The sequence below is a fragment of the Heterodontus francisci genome, chromosome 7 (assembly GCF_036365525.1).
Source record: "Heterodontus francisci isolate sHetFra1 chromosome 7, sHetFra1.hap1, whole genome shotgun sequence".
NCBI lineage: Eukaryota > Metazoa > Chordata > Chondrichthyes > Heterodontiformes > Heterodontidae > Heterodontus > Heterodontus francisci.
Window position 1 is genome coordinate 132776641 of NC_090377.1, and position 12738 is coordinate 132789378.

The window sequence follows — 12738 nt, forward strand, 5'->3', positions numbered from 1 at the left end:
GAACTAACTGTATCACAGGAAGACTACCACACAGAACAGGAGGAAATTTGGGATTTTGCTGATAGATTAATTGGTAGGGATTATATCCTGCAACCACCTGGAGTGAATTTGTTTTGTTGTCAACTTACCAGTCTGGTTGATCGGCTAAAATTTTATGCAGCATTTCATCAATCGCTGCATGATTTCTTTCACAAAGTCCATTGCTGAAAGGACTTTTAGCTGAGGTATTCATGACCATTATCTTCATATATTTACACATGTTTCTGAACTTGTCATTGGCAAATTCCTCTCAATTATCAGTCAGAAACTTCCCTGGTATCCCAAGTCTGGTCCCTATCCATTTCTCCATAAATTTGTCCAAAATAATCCTTCTGTCCTTAGTAAGTATTATTGTAGGGAGACTGGATCCAGTTGCCAGGTCTACAAAATGTAGCATGAAAATATTTGTCCTTGTCCCATACCTTGTTAAAGTCACATGCCAATGAAAGGCTTACAATAGGATGTGGCAGCGTTCTGCAGTAGATTTAGATTTTAGAGATACAGCACTGAAACAGGCCCTTCGGCCCACCGAGTCTGTGCCGACCATTAACCACCCATTTATACTAATCCTACACTAATCCCATATTCTTACCACATCCTCACCTGTCCCTATATTCCCCTACCACCTACCTATACTAGGGGCAATTTATAATGGCCAATTTACCTAACAACTTGCAAGTCTTTTTGGCTGTGGGAGGAAACCGGAGCACCCGGAGGAAACCCACGCAGACACAGGGAGAACTTGCAAACTCCACACAGGCAGTACCCAGAATTGAACCCGGGTCGCTGGAGCTGTGAGGCTTTTTATAGATTTTATAGTTTTATTATAGTGTACTTTTTATAGATTTCACAATTCTCACTACATTCTTCTATTAGCCTCATGTACACTTCATCAACCACACCTGCATCTTTTAGGAAGGATTTTGAAAATTAGGTTGAGCAAATTGTCTGTGTAGTTTTAGTTTTATGTTTTAGTTTTAGAGATACAGCACTGAAACAGGCCCTTCGGCCCACCGAGTCTGTGCCGACCATCAACCACCCATTTATACTAATAATACACTAATCCCATATTCCTACCACATCCCCACCTGTCCCTAAAGTTCCCTACCAGCTACCTATACTAGGGGCAATTTATAATGGCCAGTTTACCTACCAACCTGCAAGTCTTTTGGCTGTGGGAGGAAACCGGAGCACCCGGAGAAAACCCACGCAGACACAGGGAGAACTTGCAAACTCCACACAGGCAGTACCCAGAATTGAACCCAGGTCGCTGGAGCTGTGAGGCTGCGGTGCTAACCACTGCGCCACTGTGCCGCCCCCCTTGAAGTGTAACTTCAAGACAATTTTTTTAACTCTCTGATTCTCATCACCTGATGCCATTAATACTTCTAACACTGAGAAACATCAAATTTTAATAAGAGGATATAATGGTGTCTTGACTGAGTATACTGCAGATCCACTGACTTTCTAAAAATAATTGCCTTAACATGCTCCATGTCAAGTTTCATTTGTGCCTTTTTCATCGAAGGTTTACTCGATAGCATAAGTATCTCACTGGAGACAATATCAGTGCTTACTCCAGATATTTTACATGGAACTACAAGTCTCTTTAGTGACCTCAATGTATTACCAAACCTAACCTAAGACACGTTGTGCTTTTATATTCCTTAACCTTAACATCAATCCTGACTGATCAGTGAATCAAAGTAATATTTTAACCATCTGTCCCACGTACTGTTGAAGCACAAGCACTGACTAGTACTGCACAGTTAAACAAGTCCACAACTAATGCATTCACCACAGGACTAAAACTCTATGTGACCAATATAATGCATTCGGATTCATCATTACCTTCATCCTCTTCCTCAGAATTCACCTTTTCATGTCATTTCGAGAACCCTGCTTCTTTGCTTTGGGCAGTTCATCCCATAATGATACATCGAATCACACCTGAAGCACTATTAACTATTCCTTAGACATTCCTGGGATTCATTCACCCATTATTCTTGTTCCAATCTTCTGCTGTAATAGCCTGTTCAGCTGAAGGTGCTTTCATCCTTCCCCTGCCTGTCTTTAATCCTTCTGTAGTACTGATGACTGCATCTGGTATCTGGACTATTTTGATGTCTGGCAATCATTGAGTTTTCTATTCAATGTGTCACAGCGGAATATCTCATTTGTTCCATGAAGGCCGAGGGAAATCGCCCCAAGAATTCTTTTAAGGCAGCAGACATCTGATCCAATGGGGTCTCCTTCAAGAACTGAACACTGGTTAGAATCAATTATCTGTCCATTGGAAATGTCTTAATACAATCCAGTAATTCAAATGTTAGTACTGACCCAGGGATCCCCAAGTTGAATTTCATCAATCTATTGTGCAATCTCTCAAAGTCCATCTTTTTTCTGAAGTCTGTCATTCTTACCATGCCTCTTTGGCATTTAACAGATCATCTTTCTTATAGATTTCGTTCTAGAACTCTAATAGAAGGTCCAAACATTCATCGCTATCCAATGGATTGGCAACCAGCTCACAAAATACTTTACTTCTGATTTTATTTCTTGTAGGAAGAAACAAGGCCATATCCTGTTTTCTCCTTGGCAGGGACGTAGCCTGTGTCCACACATCCACTTCATTCTTCCATTGGTCATGTGGTTCAGACTCAGAACATTGGAGGGCAATCATACTCTGACAATTTACATTTGCTTTCTGCCACTTTCCACTTTGGCCACTAGGATTTTAGTTTTCTGTCTGAAAAAAATGTCTTCGTTTCTAATCTTAATCTTTAAACAGCCATCCTCTGCTACCATGTTACATTCCAGAAAGTCAGGTGGTGACGCAGAGAACTGGAGCCAGTCTTTACACACTCTTATAAGCATTTATTTACATTACAAGCATGCGCCTCCTAACCCAACAATCCCAGTTTCAGTCTCTTCCTATTTATGTGGGTACAAGTGAATCCCCAGTTAATGCCCACCACCTGCATACAATTAAATACATTTAATGCGCAGTTAACAAAAATTGCATTTATACAGGCCTGTTCATGACCTCAGGATGTCTGAAACTGGTTTTCAACTGAAGAAGTACATTTCAAGTGTAGTCACTGTTGTAATGTTGGAAACACACAGCCAACGCTGAAATGAGAAGATAATACGTTTAGGGTTGTTGGTTCAGAAATAAATATTGGCTATGACACCAGGGAGAAGTCCCCCGCCCTCCTTTGCATAGTGTCATTGGGATCCTTAGCATCCTCTTGAGTGTCCATCATAACTGCACTGAACTGTCAGCCTGGATTACATGCTGAAGTATCTGGAGTGGGACTAAAACCCACAATCTTCTGACTGAGAAGTGAGTGTCCTACCCACTGAACCAAGGCTAAACAATTGAAATTTGGTGGTGATTTTGCTAGCAGCAGGCTGTGCCTGGATGGCTTGTCAATTAACCTTGAAGACTGACTGTAAAATTTAATTGGTTTGCTTTTGCTGATGCTGTATTTCCTTGATTCCAGACCAAAGCAGCTGCATGAAATTCCTCAGTTCTTCTGTCCAGATAAAAACAAGGTGAACTTTATCCCAAAAAGTGGCTCTGCTTTCTGTCTGGTCAGTATCCTGAAGCCACTCCTGCCCACGCAAGATCTTACGCGGAAGGGCTCCAATCATGGCCTCATAGTCCCTGCAGCAGTCATACCCACAGTATCGCTGGCACAACCTATCCCTCTGCCAACACATATGGAGCAAGACAGGATTTCAAGAGGAACCTGCATGGGCCACTTGCAGGCTTCAGTACACCAGCAGTCAGCGCAGACAGAAGAGTTGGAGAAATGAACCAGTGAAGCAGGCCTTCACTGGGGAGACCTACTGCAGCACCACATATCTGCAGCTCTACAACTTGGCAATAAAGTTTCGGGCCCGGGGTACAGGCAAAGGAGGTTTGGGGGGAGGGGGTTTCCAATCAACCCTACAGCAACATTTAAGGAAATGCCCTCCTCTAGCAGGATGTAGACCTTTTCGCAATGGGAGGTGATTCTGTTATGGTGCATGACGTTTGGCATACTGCTTTTTTAAGTGTGTGTGGATTATTCCCCCATACAGGCACAAGGACTAAGGACTAATCTGTGGAAGGGCACAAACTTGGATAAGATGATTGGACAAAACATTACTTGAAAGGACTACAGCTGTCACTATTTTCCCCTTCCTCTGTGGAGCCTTTCTTTTTATGGTTCCTGTTCTGTTTACATTTAAATAAAGATTATATATATATTATATATAAGGTTAACATTTCCAAGTTAATCAAAGGCAAGTGGAAGCCTGCTTTACACTAGTGCAACACTTGAGTGCTACAGTAGTTCTGTTCTCAGGAAATTTTCCTTGTTTCGTTTGTGCTCATGTATATTTACTGTATCACTGGCCAATTTCACATGAGAAAACATGCCAGGTAAACTGGAGATTTCCCAGATTGGTCACTCCACTATGTGGAATATTGCTCTTTTGTCCATGTTAAGACATTACCAATACTGGAAGTGGTAGCCATGTGATAGTGAGTGAAACAGTATTAATACTTTACACTGTCTCGGCCCCTCTTCCCTTTCTCATCCTCCAGTGACTGTTAATCATTGTGATCACACCAGTGCAAACTGAGCTGGTAGACCAGTATTGCTGAGTAGTATTTTGTCTGTCCCCACTGGCTTTAATAATCCCCTTCGGTGTACTTGATTTCACACCTGCCTAAGATATGGTGAATCCTAACTGAAATTATAATTTTTTTTTTAGTCTTAGTGTTCAGTCACAACTTTAAGTCCAAACGTTGGAAATTTAAGAAGGTGGTTTTTTTGTAATTGGCTGAGAACTAATGCTCCTAGGATTTTAAAATGCACAATATATCCTTGGAGTGCTGAGAGCCTTTGCAGCTTTTCAAAATGTGTAGTTTTATAAAGTTTGACTCTTCCTCCTGCACCCCGCCAGCCCCCCCCCCCTGCTTTCCATGGCCTTTATTTCAAGTGTCGGAGTATGCTCAGACTGTGGGAAAACTGATCAGTCTCCGTAGTCGTTGATCAAATCAAATAGCAATTTTTGTATTGTAGTGTTGAAATTACCCATAGCGTATAAAGGTTAAGAAATTTAACCCCAAGTGCTAGAAGTTCACCCTCGCTCTTGCTTCCCTATCAACCACTATAAATGTTTCTTAGCTGTTTGTTATTCAAATGATTAGAGCGCATTCTGGGCTCATTAACTTAGATTATCTGGGTTGACATTTTTCCAGTATGGGAAAATGGAATTGAGGTACAGGTCAGCTATTAAATGGCAGAACAGGCACGAGGGGCTGAGTGGCCTGTTCCTAGAAGCTGTGGTAAGGATCAGTTTTGTAGATGGAAGTTTGCGTGGTGTTCAATGAAGTACACTTCCCACCCCATTACAAAGAATGGAAGGTTTGGCACTGAGTTACCAGTTACTGATTTCTCTTAATCTGTGTTTTTTGTACCAGAATTCTTGGGGTGTGGATTCATAGAGTGCATGTTATAATTGCCGTGAGGGACACTTGAGTTTAAAAAGTGATGGTGCTGGTGTTAGTACAGAGGGTCATTTCTGATTAGGTGACTTGAGGAGGTGTTAGTGCTGGAATAGGTACTGCTGTCTTCAGTCAACTCTAATGTTGGTCTGATTCTGGAGGCCTGTGGTTAATGATTTCCACAGGAAGGAGTCTCCATATCTGTTCTTTTTTTTTCAGCTCCAAAGGCAGCTTGAACACTCGCTGTTGTGACTGACAAATGGTCACACATTTGCTGTGGGAACAGGAGAGGGGCTGTCAGTTTGCACCGCAGCAGTTGGATGCATCTTGTTGGCAGGTGTGCGATGTATGCTACCCGAGTGTGGGAGGGTTCTTTCCTTTCATACATGCAGGAAGTATTGGCCTGAAAACCCAGGTACATTGCAGTAAACATGTTGTTGTCTTTATATATCAAAACCATAAAGCCTTATAGACAACGCACATAACATATTCTGTGAGAAGCCCTTCCTCACATCAGTAGCACCATACTGTCCTTGTGAGAGTGGTAAACACAGAATCTACATAAATATGGTAATATTAGAGCAAAATGCACACCTGCAGTGACCTCCAGTAGCATTTGTAATCATCCTTCTGGGTGAGCATGTGGTGAGGTGAGGGTTTGGAGGCTGTCACCTAGGTGTTGCAATTTGGTTCCAGCTGCCATAGCAGATTTGTAGTAGCAAGGATTTTTTTTTTAATCCTGTGAGGATCTAATTCAAAATAGCATCACTGATTAAGGGGAGCCTAACATTAGTAAGTAGATGTTTTAAGTATAAAAGTTAGTGACAAGTTGAATTGGGGCAGGATTGTGGAAACTGTAGAGTCTGGTATAGCATTTTATCTTGGAGTAATTTTGGACTAATTGCCTTATGAAATCAGCTTTGCACAATAACTGAGCCCTTGGTAGTGATGCTATTTATCTTTAATTAAAGCTATAAAAAAATTGCCAACAGCCCAGGTCACCCAAGGAAATGAGCACTGTAATAAAAACAACAAAGTGCTGGAAATACTCAGCAGGTCTAGCAGAATCTGTAGAGGGAGAAACAGAATTAACGTTTCTCCATAGATGCTGCCAGACCTGCTGAGTATTTACAGCACTTTCAGTTTTTATTTCAGATTTCCAGCATCTGCAGTATTTTGTTTTTTTTGAAATGAACACTGTATACTGTTAACAGAGGAAGTAGAGCAAGTTAGAAATACTGTCAGCAACTAAATGGACCAAAGTTTTAAATAATCTAGGTCTCCTTTCCTCCATTGCCTCTGGTGCCTGGATATCCTTGTAGTTTGCTGAACAGAATTGTACCCGATATTCCTTTTGTGAACACAGCAAATATTCCTCTAGTATATTTGTTATTCCCTGGTTACTTGATATCATATCACCGTTGGGATCTTTCAATGACCATACAGTTTCCTTTTCTACCTATTGGTTGCAAATATATTTATCAAAAAACTTGGCAGTTTTAATACTCTCTGCTATCCTGTCCTCATTTTCTATTTTTGCTCCACTCGCTAGTTTCTTAACCTTATATTTGCCTTGGTTCACTGTGTTAGCTGCAGCTTTATGCTTTCGGAGCTTAAGAACAGTAGTAGGCTATTTAGCCCTTCAAGTCTATTTTGCTGTGTTCTGTTTCTCCAAGTTACTGCCTTTCTGCATTTTCTGTTTTTATTTATGAAACATAGCTTCCTTGAGTTAAAAGCCAACACTCCATTAGCCTTTTTGATTACTTTTTATACAAGCTTTTAGTGATTTGTGTACATGGGCACCCATCTGTTTAGAAACAGTCACTTCCGCTTGTATTGTTGCACATTGGTCTTTTCCATTACCCTTCTTTCTCCTCCTCCACGTTCTTAAATGTTTTGAATTTTCTCTGATAGCCACCATTTTGACATGCACATTGCTCCATGCAAAGCAGACTGGAAACACTCCTGTCGGGTGAGGTTCACTGTTGCTACTCTCCAAGTGTCAGCTATGCTGACTCGTGTAGTCAGGGAACCTATCCTGTGCATTGTGATTTGGTTAGCAATAGATATTCTGAATGAGCAAATAAATGGCTGTAGTTGTTGTGTATTGGAGTGAAATGTTTGCGATACCCTCTATGATGACTGGACCATTACAATCTGGCAAGGAAAGCTCTGAAATATTCATACACATAAAGAGCCGGACACAAGTCTTGAGCATCTTATTGCAGTTTTTCACCACCAAAACCTCTCCTCAGCTAATCACAGATGACCTACTCGACTCTAGGATTGCATGGAGGCAAGAGCCATTGGTGGAAAACCCAAACACTTTCCAATTCTCATTCATTAAGGTGATGTTCTCATGTGAAAGAGGCCTTTTCTTACCCAAGCTGGGTAAATTCAGTCAATTTCTCCTCAGTGTTTAAAAAGTCTTAAAATTGCTTTGGCATTTTTTCAGAAATTTGGGGTAAAGAAAAATGTTTTAATTGTTAGTATGTTTGGAAAAAAGTTATATAGTAAATGTAATGTCTATTTTCTAAACCCTTTTCTTATGCTGAGCTTTGTGTACTAGGTCTAGAAATACTCTCTCGGATTTCGAGATCAACATTAAATACTATTATTGCAACAATCTAATTAACACATTAGACTAACATGTTTCAGAGACACTGGATCTGTTGTCCTAACTTTGTTTTTTTTAACCCCAGTACTGGCTAAGTTTGGTTTTAAAAGAAACTTGCATTTTTCTACCACCTTTCACGTCCTGAGGATCTGTCACAATGCTTCACAACCAATGAATTACTTCTTGAAGTGTATTCACTTATTTAGTTCAATATCACTGGATGGATTCTGTGCAGTTTTGCCTAAGATTTATTCTAGCATTCCATCCTTGACACTAACTGAAGTGTCCCTAAAAAATCAGTAGTTGGTTGATGGGTGTAGCACTGCAACAGAAATTACACTGCCATTCGTACCTTAGGTATTCCTCTTAAATTCCCCTTTGAAAGTTTTCAAAATGTTATAATGCCCACCAACAGAGAAATAAAGCTTTACTTGGCCTAAAAATCAAACAGCTGTGTTGTCACTGGGCTAGGCCAGTAGGTATATTGCATTTTATTGTATTAAAGTTCAGAAATTTTCCTCACTGTAATTACCTAAAAGGTCTGTTTTTAAGAAGCTTAAACCCAACTAGTGATGTTTCTTGCACTGTGTCCTCTTTTAGTGTGTTATTTCTAGCTCATCGTTGACCTCCTACCTTACAGGAGTGGCCAGGGGTGACTAATTTTCTTTTTCTCTCTATCTTTCCCCATTTTCTTTTTTTTTTCCTGCCTCTGGTGGAACAACAGTGAAAGTATAAGGGGATTGCGAGCACCAGGCTACAACCTGTTACTCCAAGTACATTAAGGTCACAATCCCAGCCTTAACCTTGGCTCAAGTGTTAAAGGCTGCATGCAATTTAACCACATAGACCATGCTCCGTTCTGATCTCAACTGAGGCAGGTTGTGAGTTGCCCTTGGATGGGGACAGAAAGTGGTACCTGCTCCTGAATGCTGCAACATTTACATCATGTGAGGGTAGAAGCATGCTTGGCTGCAATTGCTGTCACCCTCAGACAGATACTTGGATTCAGCACTGGAAGTTGACTAGGGTTTGTGAAACTATACTGGACAGTGGGAAGGGAGAAAATGTTTTTGTATTGCAGGTAATTTGTTAGCTTGATTTATTTTATGGCAGTGTCCAAGAGGAACCATATTAATTTGAGTAGTTTTGACTGGATTACAATGTTCCAGGCCAGTCTAAGGCTATGGTAACATCTATTGGTTAGAAGGTGCAGTTTACACTCTTCACAAGATCCATGAAATCATACCGTCCAAATATAGTAGCCCTAGTAAATCAATGAAGCCTGTTTAAAGAATGATGTTTGTCACTAAGTAGCAAAAAATACAAAACTCTATTAGGAATATAACTTCAGTTTACTCTATAATGACTGAGATATGTTATATTGTCACCAAAAAGGAGGGTTTCTTCTCCTTTTCTGCTTTGTCTCCTCTCCTTGAGGACTTGGCTTTTGCTGTGGTCCAATCCCATCAGTGGCAGTTAACCCTTGAGTACCTGAAAAGCAAGTATTGGCTTGTTGTTGCATGAGCCTGGACAGCAAATATTGGCTTGCTTTTCGCTTATGGGGGGCACCCCACATGGTGACAGACTCTATCCTTACTCGACATAGATATGTGGATAGTTTCCAGCCAGGGTCATCAGATGGTCAAGAATGGGAATCCTGACCTATTTTGTCCTACCTCAGGTGATGAGGCCTACCTTTTACCACTGCCCTACCTATGCTGAGAAAAGGAATTATTGCCTTTTTAAAATCTCTGGACTTCCTCCGTAATTAACTGCAGATCTCCGCTAAATCTGCAGTAGCAATGATAATCCATTCATTTTCATGCACCAAGGCACTCTGCATTGCTGCTAAGGACTGTTGCAAAAACCTAAGGAAAATGAAACCATATCATTAAAAGAAAAGGCTGTTCCTCAGTGGTGTGGATAACTACACCTTGAGCTACAGTCCTGAACTATACAGGCCCAGGTCAAATCACTGGTCTGGGGGTGAAAATAGGTGGTGTTAGAAATGACCTCATAGAGTCATAGAGTTTTATAGCACAGAAACAGGCCCTTCGGCCCAATGTGCCTGCGCCGACCATCAAGCACCTGTCCTAACTAATCCCTTTTGCCCACACTTGGCCCGTAGCCTTGTATGTTATGACCTCTGGACATTTTGCCAGCTTTCCTAATTATAATGTCCAGTGCCCCGGCCCCCTCCGCCCTACCTGCCCCACCATATGCTGGAAAGTGCATGTGGACTTTGAGTGATGACGGGATCAGGTTTGGCATTGATGGCCACACCACAGTCAGTCTCTAGGATTCAGATACTCATTATGACCTCTGCTCTTACACAGTTTGATCTTATCTGAAGCTCTCAAGATTAGTCTTTGCCTTGCTCATTAATCCCCTATTCAGTATTTCAACTGATTCTCTACATTCTAGCTTGTTGCTCTGTATATAAACCATTCAAATCCATCAATCGGATTCCACCCGATAACACTCATTTCCATGATGCATCCTTCTAGATTCCAGTATTCTGAATGTCTATTTCATTTACAAATCTTCCAAACTCTACTGGTTCATATTTTAGATATGATATAGTAATCCATCACAGATAACAGATTTTGATAGTTGGTGAAGTTTCAAATGTTACCTGCTTTTGATTTATGATTTTTAAAAAAGGTTCTGGTGTATATCTACATATTGCATAGATCTGTTTCAAATTGTCTGGCCTTACCATTTGTAGGATTAAACCCCATTCATCTTGGTGACAACAGAGAGAAGTACAGGTTTCAATTTCTTTTGCCCGAGTTGTCTCCTACATTGAAAGTCCATGCTTTTGCCTCACTGAGCTGCTTTCTTCCCTGTATCTTCCTTCAAGTGGAAGGATTAGCCAGCCATTCTGATGCTGGGTGAGTCTCTACTGATGGTGCAATAAGCTACCCAGCATTTCCTGTTGCTGGAAAATGCCCCATTTCAAAGATTTTACCTATTTCTGTCTTTAAATATGATTTAGCTGGGCCATTTGTAAAGGCAAAGGTTCAACACTGTGCCTAAAATTATTCAGTTATATTCTTAGCCACAGTTCCACAGGCAATAAAGATGGTAGCAGACTGAAGGATCACTGCCGACCTCTTTTGACCTCTGTTAACCTCTGGTTGTTGAGGTCAGTGATGACAGAGCTGCCCATTTTGGGTGATGAAAATGTTATTGACAAATTACTAGGTGCTTCTAGTATTGGTAGATATAAGTAGACCACTCTGTATTGCTTGCCAAAGTGCTGGTGGTAGCTGTAAGTTTACAATTTTATTTTTGTTTGGGGCAGGTGTCTATGTGTAAGCTCTTTTCCACTGGTCCAAGACCACATTTTACAGAAACAGATCCAGTGACTCTGTTAGTTTAATGCTGCTGACCAAATGTTTAGGAGTTGTTGAGATTCACTCTTAACAAGTGAGAAGTGCAACTATTACAACCTTTGAACTGGAAACTCCCTTTGTATTGCATGAAACGTACATAAAACAAGTAAAGCGGATGATTAGCAGGAGGCTTTGTGTGTTTATTAATTGCTGTCATTTTATTTCAAATCTAAAACTTAGATTTAACAAAAAAAAAGTTGGTAGGACAGCACAGCTGATCTCGGTCTCCACACTAGGGAGGAGAAATCATATCTGCTGACCTGTGCTGGAACATGCCTCGGTTCCCCTCCCAGTGCTATGCATCTTCTACTGAGAGCAAACATTCTGAATAGCTTATTTGGAGGAGCCATAAGTTATACTCCATTAATTAGCTTTTACTGCATCCCTTACGGAAAGTACCTTGCCTTTGAATCATCCCTAGTAGAGCTGCCAGCGCTCACCGCTTTTTCCATAAAACCTGTGATGAGCAGTTAACTGAAGTCACACAGGTGTGTCCTGCTCTACTGTAATTTACTAAATTTAGGCTAACCTCAATATCAAGAAATTGCAGGAGGAGAAACACAAGGTCAAGTTTCAATTGGCTGGTTATTGCAGGTTACAGGTGATTGACACTGAATTTATGTGATCACAGGTCCAGTTTTGTGGGTGGGCACTGGTTTGGTTGCATTGATTTGAACCGGCAAAGATCGTGGAAACACCAGCGTAAAGTGATTATGTATGCAACTTGAATTTAAAATTCCAAGATCTTTAGTGCTATTTTATTCAGTTCTGCTTAGATTTTGCTGATATCTGGATGGAAATCATGTGAAAACTCCAAGCTAATGTTTTAACAGGGACAAGGGAACAGGCATTGAGCCAGAATTAATTAGTTAATCTGACAGGGAGCATCTTACACACAGTGATCATAACATTACGTTCAAGGATTAAAATTGCACACAAACCAAGGTTTGAACTTGAGTCTGAATTCAAAGGAATGAAAAGTAAATTAAACATGTTAAATTGGGCTGAGCTGTTAACGGGTAAACCTCGAGGAAAAACAGTGGGAGATAGTAGTGCTGAGACCAATGTTCTCTGTTTACATAAACAATTTGGACACAAGAATCAGAAGTACAATTTCAAAATTTGTGGGTGGCACCAAATTGGGTGGTATAGTTAATACTGAGGAAGCCTGACAAAATACA

General features: G+C 40.7%; 1 protein-coding gene across 3 annotated transcripts in view; it reads left to right on the forward strand.

Annotated features, from left to right (window-relative positions):
* Positions 1–11679, forward strand: part of LOC137372328 (protein FAM117B-like) — a 308596-nt gene extending 296917 nt beyond the window's left edge. For 2 of the 3 annotated variants that reach the window (XM_068036178.1, XM_068036177.1), the window contains one exon: positions 3546–11679. In XM_068036178.1, the coding sequence (XP_067892279.1) occupies positions 3546–3861 (316 nt within the window). In that variant the 3' untranslated portion in view covers positions 3862–11679. The remainder of the gene's footprint in view (positions 1–3545) is intronic. The other variant, XM_068036179.1, reaches the window with a different exon arrangement.
* Positions 11680–12738: the final 1059 nt, after the last annotated feature.